Source organism: Protomyctophum parallelum (genome assembly GCF_964188405.1).
Source record: "Protomyctophum parallelum genome assembly, chromosome: 9".
Lineage (NCBI taxonomy): Eukaryota > Metazoa > Chordata > Actinopteri > Myctophiformes > Myctophidae > Protomyctophum > Protomyctophum parallelum.
This window is the reverse complement of record NC_139706.1, coordinates 29,229,119-29,248,797: the sequence shown is the minus strand read 5'-3', so window position 1 is coordinate 29,248,797 and position 19,679 is coordinate 29,229,119. Positions and strand designations below refer to the sequence as shown.

Here is a 19,679-nt window from a genome sequence, read left to right as displayed (position 1 = left end):
GTTGTTAAAAGCAGAAAAAGTGCTCCTCGGAGCACAGGTCTCTGTACCTATACCAGATCACTTGCAGGTTATTATGGGCTGGAAGCCAATTTTAGCCAATCAGGATGGAATCTGAAACATCTGAAAGACCCGTTCCGTTTGATGGACGGACGGACGGAAGGAGGGACAGGGTTCCAAACATAGTCTCTGCCAAGCCTTTTGGCCTGGCGGAGACGATAAGGGAATACTTATTTGATACCATGTTTTTAACCAAGCCACTTCATTCATATGGAATCTATGATTCTCAGGTAGGCCTAATATCTCTACACCTCAAAGCATCAGGAAGGACAAATATTGTTATTGTATTCTATAGGCCAGGCCCATTATATATATTATTCTTAATGAATAATCATCAACCAGAAGCTTATGGAAAACTATTTGGCCTGAGTCAGTCAGAATCACCACACAACAATTTGTGTGCCATTCTTAATGGATAATCATCAATCAGGACTCTATGATCAGGACACACCATCGGACACACCATTCGTTTTTAGCTACAGTACGTCTGGGTCTTGAGTGGATGTTGTCCATACACAACATCCACTTCAAAAACAGCTAGTGGATGCTAATGGAACTTTTGGAATTTTGGTTCCTGCACTATATTCTGTGAAGTGAAAATATAATCTGAGAAATGCTTCAAACTGACTGAATTGTACTGTGTGTTACTGACGATGCTCCCTTGCTGTTACCTAGTCCTTGGCCGGACCTCATTTCTACACATGGGGAGACCATGGTGGCATCCTGATGGCCATTGTTCAGGGAGGTTCAACCAGACATCTCAAGTAAGTCCTCTTGACTCCCTTCGCTGAATCACAGCCTCTTTCCTACAGTATAGTTATCACAGCCTCTTTCCTACAGTATAGTTATCATTGTCTAGTACACATTAAGGCAAATCAGTTACAATTCCTCTTCCTTGTTCTTATTATTCCTTCCCAGCGTAGGAGGCCAGCAACCCTTACATCTAGTATACTGACTCTAAATAAATATAAATATACGTTATGTATAAAATAAGATTACAAACAAAAATATAGATGTGTAGTGTTATCATTATGTGACTGTCTGTTGATTTTGTAAACGAATTGGAGTCAGTCTGTTCATCTGTTATGAGCCGCTTGATTGGTGTGAGTACACTGCTGTTACAAAAGGATGAGGCATTTACTCCTCAGAAATAGGTGGCACCATTCTGTGTAGAATTTAATGGGGATTGTTCCTAACGACGTAACGGCTGATAATAAACCTCCTTGCTAATGAGGCAGAGTAATTGACTGTGTAGTTAGTAGCACATCTGTTGACAGGGGTGTTACATATGCACTACCTACAGTGCATACCGTCAGTTGTTTTGTTTTGTTAATGTCTTTTTGAAGCTTACTCTGGAAAGTTTGTGTCCTTCGAAAGCCTACACGGGTTGTGCAAGGATGTGCTGTGATTGGCCAGTGCACTTGTGCAAGGATGGTCTGTGATTGGCCAGTAGCCTCTTCGAGTGGTAGTCGGGGAAACCGCTCTCGCCAGAACATGGTTTACTATTCTCTGCCTATCGGGTCGCAACTGAAAACGGCCCTGACGGCCACTTCGCAACATTCGGCACGGCAACTCGCTCACTTTAGCTCGCTCAGTGGTGTCTCACGTGGCTGAAGTTTGCTTGAGACGGCGGGCCTCTGTCGCGGTCTAGTCCATAGAATTATATATTTAAGTCTAGTCCGCAGTTGTTGTACGTGAGAGGCACTTAAGCGTTGGCCACAGAAGCGGGGCGTGGTTATAAGCACAATCCGTTTGGAATTCCGCAGAAAATCCTGGTCTTACTGTACGTTACAGTACCTGGTCTGGTTCAGACAAGCACTCACTGAGAACAGGTTTGACATGGGTCACACAACTCCAACGTGGTGCACAACTAGATCAGAGCCTCACTAAATGTATGGAAGAAAAATGATTGAACTGAAGATTTAAACCACACACACCATGGGAGATGTGGTCAGGGATTTGAAAAACATTTCTACAGCAGAATGTGTGTCTGTGTCAGGTTCAGCACCAATGAGGGGGAGACATGGACAAACTTCCAGTTCTCTGAACGGGACGTGTACATCTATCAGCTGCTGACGGAGCCTGGAGAGAAGAGCACGGTCTTCACCATCTTTGGTTCATACGCTGACCAGAGACACAGCTGGCTCATACTGCAGGTCAACGCCTCTGATGTACTGGGTGTGTATTACACATCTCTCCTCTCCTCTGATTTTGACAACACATTTTGATGTAGTTTTAGTCATATTGAATATTTTTCATTTCGTTTTTCATCTGAAATGTTTTAGCGTTAGTCTAGTTTTAGTCGACCAAAACTACAGTTGATCTTGTCGACTAAAATGTATTTCGGCCCGATTTTACCATCGGTTGCATGCTGAAAATAGTGTTGTAGATCGTGTTGTAGATCGGCTATTTTCAGATCGCAACCAAACATATAACATAGTTTACAAAATTGTCAATTTATTTAGTCTTAGTTTTAGTCATCATAGCTTAGTTTACATTTAGTTTGTATTTAGTTTTCGTCAGTGAAAAAAGGTAGTCGTCGAACATCATAAGTCATAGTTCCAGTCGACAAAATCAATACCCCTCTCCTCTCCGCTCCTTCATCATGAGTCTGTCTGTCTTTGCCAGGTGTGCCCTGTTTGGAGGCTGACTACAAGCGCTGGTCTCCATCTGATGAGCATGGCAGTGATTGTCTTCTGGGCAGAGAGATGGTGTTTAAGAGGCGGACTCCCCATGCCACCTGCTTCAACGGAGAAGACTTCGACCGACCCATAACGGTGTCTAACTGCTCGTGCACACGTCAGGACTATGAATGGTACAGCAGCAGATTTCTTAATTATTTTCTGCCTTTATTGATAGTATCAAGTGAAGATAGAGGGGGAGAGAGAGAAGAGGAGAGACATGCAGCAAAGGTCGTCATGAACGGGACTCAAACACGCGACACGCTGTCAGGCCAAAGCCTATATGTGGCATGCGCCTGGACCACTTGGCCAGCGGGCGCCCCCCCCAGCAGCAGCTTATACACATGTACACAAGCCATGTCCACGTTTATTTGGATGGCACATTACACACACACACACACACACACGTGACACAAATAGCTTCTGACTTTCAGTTCTTAATTATACAAGTCGTTTGACTTGCATACATTATGGTGCATATGTTCATAAATGTCCTCTTGATCCCCCCCCCCCCTTTCTCCTCTCAGTGACTATGGCTTCAAGCTGAGTGAAGATCTGTCCCTGCAGGTGTGCACACCTGACCCTGAGTTCTCAGGGAACCTCTACGCTCCTCCAGTGCCATGTCCTGTGGGCACCACGTACAGACGCAGCAAGGGGTGAGCTGCTGTGTGTGTGTGTGTGTGTGTGTGTGCGTGCGTGCGTGTGTGCGTGCGTGCGCTTATGTGTTAGCATAATGTCAATATCTGAAAACGGATCTGGCTTGGACCTGACCGGACATGATACTCTTATAACAAAGGTGTGCGACTTGATGTGGCAAACGCATTTAGTAGGTCCACATTAGCAAAGAAAAGCAAAACAATGAAGTCCATGGCCAGCCTGGTGACAGCCGGTGGTCTGACCTTGTTCAACAGTCTGATGGTAGCCGTGTGGAAGCTGTTCAGAAACCGGTTGGTCTTGCCATTGATACGACGCTAGGCCGGCTCTTTGCCTGGTCGTGATGGTTTACAGGGTGTGAACAGATTGGTGCTGGGTTGGTGCATGTCTTTGATATAGTGCTCTTTGACTACAAATACCAACAGACCCAAATCCTAAAAGAAATAGAATAGCATGAGAGAGACAGGATTCAACCATTCCAGCACCACCAAATTATGCATAAAGAAGAGCACATCGGTATAACCTTTGCAACATTTGGAGGTCTTAACAGTCATGTAAATCACAAGTATTGTTTTATTCCCAATCTACTCAGTGATGCTGTAAAGCAACCATTGCTCTGATTTGTGTATTTGCTTAGTCTAAAATACCTTGATAATGGAGTTGTTTGATTGGAGGAGGGTCTAATGTGAGTCTGAAGCTGAAGTGTATTGCCTTCTGACAACACAAGAAGTCCACTGTGATGTTCGGGACTTTCCATGGATACGAGATATGGGCAGTATCTACTGTGTGATTATATAATGTGCATGGCAAGCAGCTTAATTTGTGTTTCTGTAAAGCACCGGAAATAATAGGTAACTTTGATCCCTACCCAAACCCCTGCTGCCACTGAGCCTGTTATAGTTGCAGTAGCTCTTGCTGATCTCAGCATCGACTTAGTACTGTTGCAGTTTGCTCCCCAGCCCTGAGTTTGCTCCTACTGAGCCCTGTTATAGTTCCCTTGTTTGGTGTTTACAGCTACAGGAAGGTCCCTGGAGACAGCTGCAGCGGTGGAGACGTGGAGACCAGACTGGAGGGAGAGATGCTTCCTTGTCCTGTTGGAGGTAAAACTCATTTGTTCTCTTCATTTCAATTGCAGTTGTACTTTTGCCTGGTTTGGAACGTTGAACGAATGTCTGTATACTGTACCTTAGGGGGTGGAAATATCTAGGTAACTGACGTTTTGATTCCGATTCAGAGCGCTAAGATTCGAAGATTCAAAACCACACTCAAACCCCACCTTTTAATCCCAACCCTCTTTTTGTTTAACTTTTCTTTTAGTTTTTAACCGTTTTAACTAGTTTTTTCCTAATAAAGTTGTTTTTATTCTTTTGTTCTGTAAAGCGACTTTGAGTACCTAGAAAAGCGCTCTATAAATAGTACGTATGTATCGATTACCTATGCATCTCGAATCCAATACATGATTTATTTCCCCCTCACTTAGTCACTGTGTGACTAATAAGAAAAGTGCTTTCTAATGATCCATAATGACAACAGCTTAATTTACTTCCATTATCTTTTGTTACACTACAAACAAACAAAAACATTAAGCTTTCTTTAAAAAATATATTTTATTTATTTAATTCATTTTCCACCCCTACGTATATTGAAATTACACTAGTATGTATAGCTGTACTTCTTTGTCCGTGTGAGAACACAACAGCATGTGTTTCCTGTGCTGTGTCAGAGAGCAATGAGTTCATCTTGTACGCGGTGAGGAACTCCATCCATCGCTATGACCTGGCCACCGGCAGCGATCAGGTGCTACCATTGGCTGGCCTCCGCGAGGCCGTGGCACTCGACTTCGACTACGAGAGGAACTGTCTCTACTGGGCCGACATATCACTGGACACCATACAGGTTGGTCCACACAGAGTGGAACCCATTTTTCTGAAAAACCTATGTTTCTATGTCAGTGGTGCTCAACCTTTTTCATGTCAAGGGCCCCTAGAATTATCTGTATTTGGCTGCGGACCCACATTCTTTCAGAGCGAAAACCTTCGCTCTGTAAGAATATATTCAGAGATTTGCGCCACATTTTCACGATTTTCCAAAAATAGCAGATCTACAAGCTCGTAGTGCGGAACCAAGTAGAGCCCTGCTCTACTTGGAGAGTGATGAAGAGTGATTTATTGATCCCGTTCCCGCCAACTCCCGTTGAATTTCAGACCAATCCCGCCCGCGCCCGCGTACCAGTAGGGGCAAAAGTGGCGCTGTTGTGCCAGAAACAGAGATAGAGAGATACAGTAGAGAGAGAGAGGGGGAGAGGAGAGTTGCACCACTCAGTTCACACGGGTGTGATTTTTTTTTACCGCACGCGGTGACCGCCTGTCCACCGCTCCCGCCCGCAACAAAAAAATAAGTCTCATTTAGTCCCGCACCATCCCGCAATTGTATCGTTTCGTCCATTGGGATCCAATATTTCCATTGGGATCGGAAAAAAATACATTTACCCAAACAGTGGCTGAGATTGAGCAGCAGTGCACGAGAGAGGAGTTATATGTGTGTGAGGAGCTGATCACAGTCACAGATCGAGGGAAAGTGTTATATTAGGCCTATTATTAGCAAACACCAAAACGGGTTCCGTCCTGAATGGGTGAATGTGCATGAGCTGGTTGGACATCCATGGATGTGTTGTCTCTGCACAGAGTCTCTGTCTGAACGGCATGGTGTGTTGTCTCTGCACAGCGTCTCTGTCTGAACGGCATGGTGTGTTGTCTCTGCACAGAGTCTCTGTCTGAACGGCATGGTGTGTTGTCTCTGCACAGAGTCTCTGTCTGAACGGCATGGTGTGTTGTCTCTGCACAGAGTCTCTGTCTGAACGGCATGGTGTGTTGTCTCTGCACAGAGACTCTGTCTGAACGGCATGGTGTGTTGTCTCTGCACAGAGTCTCTGTCTGAACGGCATGGTGTGTTGTCTCTGCACAGCGTCTCTGTCTGAACGGCAGCACGGGACAGGAGGTGGTGGTGAGGAAAGACCTGCAGAATGTGGAGGCGCTGACCTTTGACCCCATCAGCAGGCTGCTTTACTGGGTCGACGCTGGAGCCAAGAAGATAGAGGTACAGCATGGAGCCGTGTGTGTGTGTGTGTGTGTGTGTGTGTGTGTGTGTGTGTGTGTGTGTGTGTGTGTGTGTGTGTGTGTGTGTGTACACACAACTGGTTCAACAAATTAGTGATCACTTCTGTCCTTGTTATAGGAATTAGTGGCAAGTCACTCATTGGGTGTCAACATGTGTGGTTGAGGCTGTCTTATGTGTCTTCAGGTTTCGAACCCTGACGGAGACCTGCGTCACACTCTGCTCAACTCCTCTGTCCTGGAACATCCCCGAGCCCTGGTGCTACTGCCTGGAGAGAGGTAACACACACACACACACACACACACACACCTGGAAAGAGGTAGCATGCACTCGTGCGTGCGCAGACACACACGCACACACCATTTTTAATGCATTCAGAAAAATGCTGATTCTAAAAGCATATTCTTTTTGTCTTTCTTAGTTTCCTTTGTACATTCCCTTGCTATTCTTATTGTCCACTTGTCTAGTATTTTATGCTGGATTTATTAGTCACCCTTCAATTAACATCGAGTGTGATAAAGTCTGAAAGGCAGTAAGCAGAACCAGGTAAATAGTAAAATACAGATTTCTCCTCGCGTTTTCAGTTTTTATTGCCATTTATTTCATGATTTTGTTGAAAGTTTATTCTGATTGGTCAATCGTAGCATTCTGCAGTCTCTTATTTCTCATTAACAGGCCACTTCTCTGCCTCCATTTATGTTTTGCTATGGAATAAGAAGCTTGTTAGCTAACACAATTATTTTTTAATCAATATTCTGTGTCAACATATTGATTTTGTTTGTAAGCAGCTGTGTAAAATACAGTGAGGTGGTCATTATTGAAAAATAAAATTTGACAGGGCGAAGCATAGCACCACACTGTACATTATCATTATCTAACACCTTGGTTGAATCTCTTAGACTGTTAGAAAGTATGCATTTTTAACACCATCACAGGATACTGTACAGAAGACATGTACTATAAAATCCTCTGTACAGAGGACAGTACTCACTGTTCTAACTGATCTTCAAACCAGAACAGCCACACTGAATGCAAATGTATTGGACGACTGGCTGCTTCGGGGGGCGAAAATAGCAGATCTATCAGCTATTTTCGGTCTACGACACCATCATACGATACAATTGAAATCGGGCTTCATACAGCACATACTTACCAGATATCAGGGTATTCCTATACAAGTACATGTCTCTCTCTCTCTGTCCTCTGTAGTCTTATGTTCTGGACAGACTGGGGCGACCGTGCAGCTGGCGTGTACCGCAGCTACATGGACGGCTCCAACATCTCCTGCATTGTGTCTGAGGGCGTGCGCTGGCCCAACGGCATCACAGCTGATGACCACTGGCTGTACTGGACAGAGGCTTACAGCGACCGCATCGAGAGGGCCGACTTCACCGGGGGGGAGAGGAGCGTGCTCATGGAGGGGTTGCCTCACCCATATGCCATCGCCGTGTTCAAGGTGGGACCAGCCTCATGCACTGATGTGAACTAACATACTGAACATGGGACTGTACTGCACAGAGACTTGTAAACTGGAAGGACTAGAGACTGTATTTTGACTGTATTGGACACTCAATACAAACTATATGGAGGCTGTAGAGAGATTAGACAGAAACTATATTGAGACTTAGAGATTGTATTGAGACTATACAAACTGGAAGGAAACTGTAGGGATAATGCAGTACTGTATATAAATATACTAACTATAAATATACCATTGACTGCTATTTATTACATAATTAATAGGCAGTCAGCTTTTGTGTTTTGGACTTTTGGTACGATTGGGTTTCACACCTGATGCACGACTACCTCCTCTCCATGCTGGTGCCGGACTGTTATCCAGTCCATGGTAACAGAAAGGTTGGGTAGATGGAGACTGTACTTCAGCAGTATATGGAGAGTGAGGCTGTATTATTTAGACCGTATGTTAACAAAATGCATTTGGAATCAAACAACATCCATCATGTTTTTTCTGTCTGCAGAATGACTTGTACTGGGATGACTGGTCGAGAATGGGGATCTTCAAAGCTCCCAAAGTTGGCTCACAGAACAATGAGCTGATTGTTGGCAGACTGACCGGAGTGATGGACCTAAAGATCTTCTATAAGGGAAAAACCAGAGGTGAGAGACCGGAGTGTGCACGCTTTTCCGACACACCAAAGGTCCGAAGCGCGGGGACATGCGATGCGATGCGAAAATGTGATGGTCCGACATGCACGGCTCCCGTGCTTGCGGTTATGGTTAGGTTAGGGATTGAGGTTTCGGATCAATAGTATGTCGGAACTAAAGCCTGTACCCGAGAGACCAATGACAACAAAGACGGACAAGGAGAGGAAACAAGGCTGGGTAGAAACATTAAGCACTCGATCTTGGTGGGAGATAATACAACTGCTTTGACTATAGCCCCTTAAATACAGAGAATAGTTCAAAATACCCTTCTACTACTTATTTTCCTACTAAAACTACTTTTACTGCAGTGTTTGGATGACTATGCAGTCTTCTCAATTATTCCATTAACAGGTTTATTTATTTAATTATGTATTTATTTGACAGGGACAAAGCTCATTAATCAACATGTCAGTTTTCACCTCAATGTAAATGGGCCAGAGTTAGCCAAAGCTAAATTTCATCTGTAGTCCCTGGGCAGGCTCTTAAAAAATTCATGATAAAAGAAAGACTAGAGTGTATAGTGTGCCAGCACACAACACCATTCGTTGATGCCATGTGTGCATATGTGCAAGCACCCAACACTATGTCCATACAACAACACAATACAATACAGATAAAAGAAAGACAGTGTATAGTGTGCCAGCACACAACACCATGCGTTGATGCCATGTGTGCATATGTGCAAGCACCCAACACTGTATCCATACAAAACCACAATACAGTACAATACAGGTTCAGTCCATCCGACGTGCCCACACGTCATAAGCAATCCAACCGACGGATTCAAAGGTCGTGTGTACACGTCCTAGCGCATCTTCAATGATATCAAACAAGATTTTTTTCCTTTTTTAAATTTTGAGTGGGACTCCAAGGCCACCATACGCTTCGCTATTCGTTCATGCGCGGTCCGTTCACTTCCTAGTTTACTGCTGCAGGAAGAATGCCTCGTATGCCTCGTCTGACTTCTCAACTGCCTCTCGTTCAAAATATGAACGCGATGGATTATTTAGCGATATTTTGGAAACGAGAGCAAGGTAGCAAGCAAAAGAATATCTCCGTTTTTTTTTCTGGAACAGAAGGGGGGGGGGGGGGGGGGGCTTTACAGAGTAAAAGCGGCCATGTCTTCCCGGCCCCCCAAGCTTCTATTTTGAAAGAATCCCGGCACTGATTGTGTTAATTAAAGTTTATCTATAGAATAATCATTAAGAAAATAATTATTTGCCACAGCTTCTGTGGGAGGGTTCCACGTGTTGTTTTTACCGGCTGTACCATTGCAATAGTCCTATTTTACATTGTACTTTTGAGTTTGTGCTGTTCATTATGCATCTTTTTGTTAAGATGGCTTGAGAGTCAAATTAAAGTCAGGTGAATTCAGTTGAAGCAAATGTAAGTGACTTCTCTCCTCCAGGTCACAATGCCTGTGTGGACCAGCCCTGCAGCCTGCTCTGTCTGCCCCAGCCAGGCCACCGACACACCTGTGTCTGTCCAGACGGAACGCCCACCATCACCATGCCTAATGGAGAGCTGCAGTGTCAGTGTCCCACTGGATACCAGCGACACAATAACACCTGCACCAAGACCGGTGAGAGTCTAATTAGCCCACCACAAGAACACCGGCTTTTATTGCATCTTATATCAACATTTTATTATCAGTCTGTCAGTGTGTCCTACAGCAGGGTTCCCCAATTAATTTTCCTCAAGGGCCATATTTTGACTAGCGTACCAGGCTGGGGGCCGAGTCTGCACGCGCGAGGTCGAGGTCTTGCCCTGAAAATTCATTTTCAGGGCAAGACCCCATTTGAAAAGGATGCCCAGTTTGACATGCATAGGCTACTGACCCCCATTTAATGCCATTTATATCTGGGACCCTTAAAAAAAATGAAATTCTTTCATGGGCCACAAGGGGCGCTCTGTGGGCCGCAAATGGCCCACTGGCCGCCTATTGGGGAACCCTGCCGTACGGTCATACTATAGCACGCCGTTTTTCATCATTTTTGAGGATTTGAAAAAAATTCAAAATTAAAAAAACATGGGTTATAGCCCATTGTTTTTTTGTTTTTTTTATATTTTTTTTATACTTGTTTTTCATCATTTTTGAACATGGGCTATAGCCCATACCGTACGGCATACTATAGCACGCCGTTTTTCATCATTTTTGAGGATTTGAAAAAAATGAAAAAACGATGGGTTATAGCCCATCGTTTTTTGAATTTTTGATTTTTTTTAACCTTGTTTTTCATCATTTTTGAACATGGGCTATAGCCCATACCGTACGGCATACTATAGCACGCCGTTTTTTCATCATTTTTGAGGATTTTAAAAAAATTCAAAATTAAAAAAACATGGGTTATAGCCCATCGTTTTTTGAATTTTTGATTTTTTTTTTTAACCTTGTTTTTCATCATTTTTGAACATGGGCTATAGCCCATACCGTACGGCATACTATAGCACGCCGTTTTTTCATCATTTTTGAGGATTTTTAAAAAATTCAAAATTAAAAAAACATGGGTTATAGCCCATCGTTTTTTGAATTTTTGATTTTTTTTTTAACCTTGTTTTTCATCATTTTTGAACATGGGCTATAGCCCATACCGTACCTACAGTACATGGTTCTCCAAATAAAGGCATGTAATTTCCGTTGGTATGATATGGCTGTCATTATTTAGACATGCACATTGTTGGGGATATGTTCCTGACACACTCCAGTGTCACATCCACAGTGATGGCTTAGAATTCCAAAGCTGGAGATTTTGTAGCACTGGAGTTTGGAGCGTGCCAGATTGCTGGCCTCAAACTAGAGGCTTCAGTGTTGTTGTGGTACCATGGACAGTTTTGAAGAAAGGTTGGCTGAAGAGAATATTCCCTCCATGTTAACTTAAACGATCTCCGTCTGTCTCTGTCCAATTAGAGCATAGCTGTTTGGCTAACCAGTATCGCTGCTCCAATGGTCACTGTATCAGTAGCATCTGGAAGTGTGACAGCGACAACGACTGTGGAGACATGAGCGACGAACAGGACTGCCGTGAGTAAAAAACAAAACAATTTCAACATTAGATGATCATGATATGATTTTCTGACGAAGACCCGAAGGGGTTAAAACGTTGTATCTCTTCCTTAAATAAACTATTTTTTGGAGCTCAAGACCGGTGTGCGAACTTCATCTCTCTGTGCATATGTTTGTTCAGCACCTGTAGAATTTTTTAGATGTACCATTACTTTAATAGAACATTACATATCAGTGATCACACATCTACTGTGTATCCTCCCAGCTATTCTCACTGTGTTAATTAACAGTGAACCCTAGCATCCATATTCTGGGGGGAGCATTCTGTGAGCTTGTAGATCAGCTTTTTACTGTATTTGTTTATTTGGACGGCACATTGCATATTAATGGACATTACATATGAATGCAACGTAAATACACCGGATTTAGTAAAGATTCTAGTTTACATCCGCAGTTCTCACACAAAACAAAAACAAAACAGGCAGACAGTGAAGCACATTACACTAGAAAACAAAGCATAAAAACATACATACAAGAACAATGTACAAAGATATAAAGTTGTATAGGGCATAAAGTAACTTGCGCATAAAGTGCAGTATTGATTTCAAGTAATACATGATACACTCTGTGTGTGTGTGTGTGTGTGTGTGTGTGTGTGTGTGTGCGCGTGCAGCCACCACATTGTGTGACCCTTCCATTCAGTTCCGCTGTGTGTCATCTGGTTCGTGCATCCCTCTGGCCTTCAAATGTGATCACGAGGATGACTGTGGTGATGACAGTGATGAAGGACACTGTGGTAAGTCTTGACAGCAGACTGCTGTGATTACACAGTAGCCTAAATGCCTGCAATCACACAGCCATCAACATACAGTAGTCCAGACAGATCTGCAAGCTCAAAACGCGTTGTGAGACTGTAGATCGGCTGTGTTCTACAGAGAGTTATGGTTTAGAGAGGGAAAAAGGAGGGGGGACTTTGATCCACTAAGTATAGGATGAAGTGGTTAAAATACTGGTTCCTGACATCATGGCTATTGCAAATTGTGGGGCCAAGTTTGGAATCCGGTTTAGACCCACTGGTTTCCAGTACATTAGTACAACATGTGGACCAGACAGTGGCCTTGTGACCAGACAGTGGCCTTGTGGTTAGAGTGTCTGCCCTGAAACTGGGAGGTCGGGGTTCGATCCTCGGCATGGCTTGGCTGCGGCTCACTGTTCCACGAGATGGGTCAAATGTGGAGAACAAATTTCACTGTGTGACAAATCGTATGACTTTGACTTTTGATGTTGTACTGGGTTCCAGTATGACCTTGTCCTTTTGTGTCAACACTGACTGTGCTGCGTTTGTCTGTGTCAAGAGTCTCACCAATGTGGCCCAGAGGAGTTCCTGTGTGAGCGTGGCGTGTGCATACGGGAGTCCTGGCGCTGTGATGGAGACAATGACTGCAGGGATTGGTCAGACGAAGCCAACTGTACAGGTGATAAACAGGAGTGTATATGAATATCTGTCCTACGTATATATTTAAATATTCAAAAAATAATAAACAAAGAATAATAATGCCCTGGCCTACCTGCTAATAAATACACTCCCCATCCTTAGTTGGTCACCATACCTGTGAGTCCAGTAGCTTCCAGTGCCACACTGGCCACTGTATCCCCCAACGCTGGGTGTGTGATGGAGACGATGACTGTCAGGACGGTTCTGATGAAGACCCCAGACAATGTGGTAAGTTCACACGTTGAATGTGAGCCCGACTTCTGTCAAAAAGAAGAACAGTACAACAAAACTAGCCGGGTGCACGGCTCCAATAGTACATAGAAGGAGGATGATGCCAGCACTCACATTATGTCTTTCTACAGGCACTCTACTTTTTAATTTAAGGAATGCAACAGGGCACACCAGAACACACCAGTACTGGCATCAATAATAAGCAGACTTGGCAACCTGACTGCAGAAAGTAACAGTACAGTAAAGAACCTAGGGGACATTATTGATTCTGAATTGAATTTTAAAACGATGCAAAAACGCTGATCCACGCCTTTGTTTTTTCTTGGCTTGATTACGGCAATGCACTTTTTTCTGGACTGCCTAAGAAAACAACTGACAGATTACAACTTGTCCAAAATGCGGCAGCCAGAGCTTTAACTAAAACTAAGACGAGAGAACATAATGTTCTCTCGTCTTAGTTTTAGTTAAAGCTCTGGCTTACTCCAGTTTTAGTTTCACTGCATTCAATGGTCTCGCACCTTCCTACCTACACTGACTGCCTGCCTAAATATGTCCCAAGCCGCCCCCTCAGTGGGGAGTGTAGGCTGATGAATGAATATCTACATCCTGATACTGGGGCCGGGGGGTCAAATTATGACAGGCAATTGTCAAAATATGACCCCCCCCCCCCCCCCCCAGTCAAAAAACACTTTGTTCATACACGCATTCACTCACTCACTCACTCACTCACTCACTCACTCATTCACTCAAACAGGCAGAGAGAATAGGAAGGGCAATAACCTGCTTTTAAAAGATGCCAGTTGTGTCTCCTGTACACAACACACTGGTGCATTGAAGTTGATCAGGTGAAAGTGACACATTATCATTAATATTATGATGCCCTGGTTGACCTAGTGTTCATCTTACATTAAACAGGTGTTGGTGAACCTATACCACTCAAAGTAATACCATTGTAATCACCATCTCCCACGTGGAAAATGTGTCCCATAATTGACTGTAACACTGTGTGCATTGTTGTTTGTTGCAGTTGGGGAGCGTTGCATGGGATTTCTCTGCCCCAACGGGACTTGTCTGCCGACCACCGCCCACTGCAACAGCATACAGGACTGCCCAGGGGGCGCTGATGAGCAGAATTGTGGTAATTGTTGAGGTCATCTGGATGTCCTGTTGTCGCATAGGGAAATCAGCATTAGAAATGATGACAATGAATGATGAAAAAACATGTACACACATACTGGATAAGCGTATGTTCAAAACGCACTTATATGACCTGGAACTTGTTTGCAATGCATGCAGTATAGAAGAGTCGAGAAGAGAATCTGTCTGTCTGTCTGTCTGTCTTAACACTTCCAAACCTGCGCATCATGTTTTTGGACAAGAATTTCTTGTCAAATAAAGGTGTGTGTTCACTGTGTTGTCCTGCAGATCCACTGTGCACACGCTACATGGAGTTTGTGTGTAAGAACCGTGCTCAGTGCTTGTTCCAGTCTCTGGTGTGCGACGGGATCAAGCACTGTGAGGATGGCTCTGATGAGGACCCCTCCTTCGCCGGCTGTGGTGAGCAGTCACACATTACATCACACTGAATGAATACGTTAACAATGCAGTTGCAAATATAGAGCATTATACTGAGTACTGAGTAGCTCTCACAACCAGAGGTTATTTACCTTAACCTTAACCCAATTCCAATTCAAACCTAGCTCATGTAGGCTCATGTAGGTGTAATAAGTATTTAATCACAAACACACACACACACACACGCATGAAAACAATTTCTGCATATTTCTTGTAAAACGTGGAAATGCTGTCTGTGTTCTCAGCCACGCCCTCAGAGTTTGGTAAAGTGTGTGATGCGTACACATTCCAATGTGCAAACGGCGTGTGTGTGAGTCTGGAGTGGAAGTGCGATGGCATGGACGACTGTGGCGACTACTCTGACGAAGCCAACTGTGGTAAGACCCTCCCACATCCTGGTCAAATGATTGCTTATGCAAAATGTCTGATCCATTTGTCAAAGTGTCATGATAGATTATCACTGTGTGTGTTTGCATGCTTTCCAGCCTCTCCCACTGAGGTTCCAGGTTGTTCCAGGTATTTCCAGTTTGAATGCAGAAATGGCCGTTGTGTTCCAACATGGTGGAAATGTGACGGAGAGAACGACTGTGGTGACTGGTCTGATGAAGCACAGTGCACAGGTAAACACACACACACACACACACACACACACTGACACGTGTGACATCTTGTGAGCTTGTAAAGTAGCTATTTTCACTATTGTAATTTTTTGAGAATTCTTTTAATTTTTGCAATGCATTCATATTATTAACCCATTGATTTCCGGCAAAGCATCAGTCACTTTATTTATATATATTTATTTATATATATACTGTAGATATAGGTGAGACACAACGAGTATCCTTTGTGGGTTAAAATGAAAATGTACGTGTCATTTTTATTTTTGACTAGTACTTTTTAACCCAAGTACAAATTTGACAAGAAACTTTCGCTTGTAGTCGAGTAATATTTGACTTGAAGTACTGGTGTTGAGCACTTTGTCTACCGCTGGTCTTCCTCCATTCTGAAGCCGTGTTGTGACTCTTCCAGGAGGCGTCACCCCTCACACGGTGACCCCAGGCCCCTCCACCTGCGCTGCCAACCGCTTCCACTGTGGCTCTGGGGCCTGCATCATCAACACATGGGTGTGTGACGGCTACGCTGACTGCCCTGATGGCAGTGATGAACTGGGCTGTCCTACTGGTACGTTTCCTTCTCTTCTGTTCAGCTCAGTTCAAACGCAACAGTACAGTCACTTCACGCCAGTGCACAATTAACTACAAACATTTTTAATTGGGACCATGATACAGTTTTGATTAGTTGATATATGCAGTAAAATGTATTGGTTGTCCCTCAAATTACATAATTAGTCAGGAACGATACAGATTGGGAATGCCCATCTGTCTGTCTGTTTGCCCATAAGGGTTGGGCATAATTTTGCGTATTTCTTGTAAGATACAGATGTGGTGAGGTCTGTAATTGATTTGTTATTTTATTTCCTTCTTCATCCATGACAGCACACAATGGGTCAGTGACCGTGGCCCCCGCACCCACCCACGCTGTGCCTCCACCTCCCTCCCCGGGTCACTGCGCCAGGGGACAATTCTCATGCCGGCGTCCCCCACTCTGCATACCTGAGTGGCAGCGCTGTGACGGACACGCACACTGTCAGGATGGATCTGATGAGAGACACTGCCGTGAGTAGCACACACACACACACACACACACACACACAGAATCAGGATGGGTCTGACTGTTGAGAGTAACACAAAAACGCATGCTTTTAAACCTTTTCAAGTGTCAAATACAAAATGTAGAGGGAAAGAAATGTTTTTCTTCAGCTATTTAGACCTTTGCCTTCCTCCTGGCCTTCGTCACCTTGCACTCCAAATATTCTGAAACAAAAGAGCAGCCATGCATGTTTTATCTTGTTATGGTTCAGTTTGTCCTTGAAGCAGCTACAGTATAACCATGATTTCTGCCCTGTGCTCTTGGCAGAACTATACTATACCACTGACATCAGTGTTATTGTACTTCTCCCCATGATATCATGTACATACTGTAAATCATAACCATCACCACCTAGAATATTGTCTCGACTCCTATTTTGCCTCATCAATTGCTGATGGATCCAGAATACCACGACACTGGGGATAAATTTAACTAGAGTTATTATAAATGTAGGTGGAATAAATCCGCCATTTTTCATTTGTTGTTCAAAGCATGATCCTCTACAAAACAAATGACAAGCAACTCTAAAAGTTTGTTGCATTTAAAGGACAACTTTGTCAACAAAGGTTCATGTTTTAGGTTGTTATTAGAGAAAGTGTTAAAAAAAAAAATTGCTGCTTTCATTTTAACGTTTTATTTTTTATTTTTTTAAAGATTTTATTTTGCAGCTTATGCCTTTTATTGGGTTTTTCTTTTACGGGACAGACAGTAGGCTGACAGGAAACGGGAGAGAGATGGGGGGATGACATTCAGTAAAGGCCGTGTCGGGCTCGGGAGTCGAACCCGCGACACACTGCGACTGGATTACCAGTCGGGTGCCCAGACGGTTACGCCACCGTCTGGGCCTCATTTGAACGATTTACCTATTTTTGACAGCGGGGGACATACATTCTGGCTAAATATGCCTTTTTTACAACATTTTATGGAGATTTCTTTATCACTGTAGTCCTACCTAAACTGTTGTTCTGTTGGCTGCAGCGACCCGCGGTCCACTGGCGTGTGTGAACGGGACGCGCTGTACGGACGGAGAGGCATGCGTGTTAAACAGCGAGCGCTGCGATGGCTTCTTGGACTGTTCTGACCACAGCGACGAGGACAACTGCACCTGTAAGTCATTTTAAACCATGTGTGTGTGACATGTTACGACTAAGGAGAGCTTGATTGATTAATTGAATTAGACGAGTGGTTTTCATATCAAGGCCCATTATTTATTCAGCATTTGAGCCACGGTCCACTATTTGATTACATTTAGCCTCTCCGACCCAAAACGAAAGAATATTTTGATATTGTTGGATACGTTTTTGTCCACACTTGAATGTAGAAACACTTTTGTTTGTACATTCTAATTGTGTAGACATCTTGTTAATTAAGTAATGCAGATGTTTAACAATAATGTACCGGAGTGACCCATAAGGGTCCATTTGGTTTCATTTTATACTCTCAAGAGTTAAAGATTTATAAGGGTCTATTTGGTAACCAACTCTCCATCATTTAGCTGGGGACCACCTGGAACCCCTCAAGGACCACTGGTGGTCCCCGGGCCACTGGTTGAAAACCACTGACTTAGACAGAAATGCAAACAGCATGGGTACAGTCATAGATTTGGGGTAAAATAATTAAATTGTTTCGATTGTTTGTGGTCCTTCATGGTGGTTTCTGTATAAAACAATTTGAGAATCACTGATCTTCACAGTTCACAGCACATGAGTGTTAGTAGTGTACATGGTATTGAAGCTCTGTTTTGAGATCAGTGCAATACTGCCACCTGTTGGCTGCTATTGTGTTTGTCAGGTTGGTTTGTTCTGCAGAAATAAATAGCTGTAGCTCTAAATATGGACCAGGCTGCCCCAGAACTGATGTAGTGCTGTTTTTGAACTGTGGTGAACTACCATCCTCTTGCTCATGGCGTTAGCTTCTTGTACAAATAATGCGGCTATTTCTGAAGCCTGATTTATATTATGTTGCGTGCCATCTACAAGCCTCTACTGCTGCTATTACAGGTGCGCAATGAAGTATTCTTCAAGCCTAAATCGCTGTGTTTGTTTACCCCCTCTCTCTCTCACACACACACACACACACACACACACACACACGCAGCGGACAACCTGGCATATAAGGTGCAGAACCTACAGTGGAAGGCAGACTTCTCTGGTACCGTCACCCTGACCTGGTCACGACCCAAGAACCTTCCACTGGACTCCTGCTACTTCCTTATCTACTACAGGTAGGTCGGCAGGCAGCGCATCCCGTCAACCTGTCCGTGGTGTGATGTATATACAGTATGTGCATGATGTGTGCTCGTGGTAGCAGAGACGTACAGTACAGCATGCTATGTACTTTAACTGTACCTGTGTTCCAGGCTGGTGGGCTCCACGCAGTGGACCAGCATGGACACACACAGCAACAAGAGCAGCTACACCCTGACTGTGCTGCGACCAGACACCACCTACCAGGTGAAGGTTCTCACCCAGTGCCTCAGCAAGATCCATAAGACCAACCAAGTTCTGACTGTCAGGACACCAGAGGGACGTAAGTATAGCTGTTAGACACATCTTTGTAATAGTGCTGCAACGTACTAGTTTTGTTAATACTGTAGCTAGTACTAACACAGTATTACTACTATTACTACTGACATTACTGTTACTCATACTGTGTGTGTGTGTGTGTGTGTGTGTGTGCGTGTGCGTGTGCGTGTGCGTGCGTGCGTGCAGTACCAGACCCTCCGAGGAACCTGCAGTTGTCATGTGACAGTGGGAAGGAGGGGGCAGTGGAGGTTTCCTGGAGTGCGCCTGATAAATCTCACGGCCTTGTCAGAGAGTACATAGTAAGATCAACACAAACACACAGTAGGGATGGGAAGATATACCATATTCACATACTTAATTATACGCTCATAGACAATGGGTGCTTGGCCCAAAAGACTAACATTTACAAAGGTAGCGCCTGCCCTCCAACTGCATTGTAAAGGTAACTTTATTAACTAATTTACTGC

General features: G+C 43.9%; 1 protein-coding gene across 1 annotated transcript in view; it reads left to right on the top strand.

Annotated features, from left to right (window-relative positions):
* The window catches only part of sorl1 (sortilin-related receptor, L(DLR class) A repeats containing), a 73,942-nt gene that overhangs the window by 42,499 nt on the left and 11,764 nt on the right, over positions 1-19,679 (top strand). Inside the window, exons 12-36 of the mRNA XM_083773482.1 lie at positions 733-821; positions 2,057-2,235; positions 2,686-2,872; positions 3,266-3,394; positions 4,407-4,492; positions 5,116-5,288; positions 6,357-6,488; positions 6,693-6,784; positions 7,716-7,962; positions 8,486-8,624; positions 10,081-10,254; positions 11,581-11,694; positions 12,350-12,472; positions 13,032-13,151; positions 13,274-13,399; positions 14,430-14,540; positions 14,828-14,959; positions 15,223-15,354; positions 15,463-15,597; positions 16,007-16,159; positions 16,474-16,653; positions 17,666-17,794; positions 18,785-18,911; positions 19,047-19,216; positions 19,399-19,511. Coding sequence (XP_083629608.1) covers positions 733-821; positions 2,057-2,235; positions 2,686-2,872; positions 3,266-3,394; positions 4,407-4,492; positions 5,116-5,288; positions 6,357-6,488; positions 6,693-6,784; positions 7,716-7,962; positions 8,486-8,624; positions 10,081-10,254; positions 11,581-11,694; positions 12,350-12,472; positions 13,032-13,151; positions 13,274-13,399; positions 14,430-14,540; positions 14,828-14,959; positions 15,223-15,354; positions 15,463-15,597; positions 16,007-16,159; positions 16,474-16,653; positions 17,666-17,794; positions 18,785-18,911; positions 19,047-19,216; positions 19,399-19,511 — 3,492 coding nt within the window. The remainder of the gene's footprint in view (positions 1-732; positions 822-2,056; positions 2,236-2,685; positions 2,873-3,265; positions 3,395-4,406; positions 4,493-5,115; positions 5,289-6,356; positions 6,489-6,692; positions 6,785-7,715; positions 7,963-8,485; positions 8,625-10,080; positions 10,255-11,580; positions 11,695-12,349; positions 12,473-13,031; positions 13,152-13,273; positions 13,400-14,429; positions 14,541-14,827; positions 14,960-15,222; positions 15,355-15,462; positions 15,598-16,006; positions 16,160-16,473; positions 16,654-17,665; positions 17,795-18,784; positions 18,912-19,046; positions 19,217-19,398; positions 19,512-19,679) is intronic.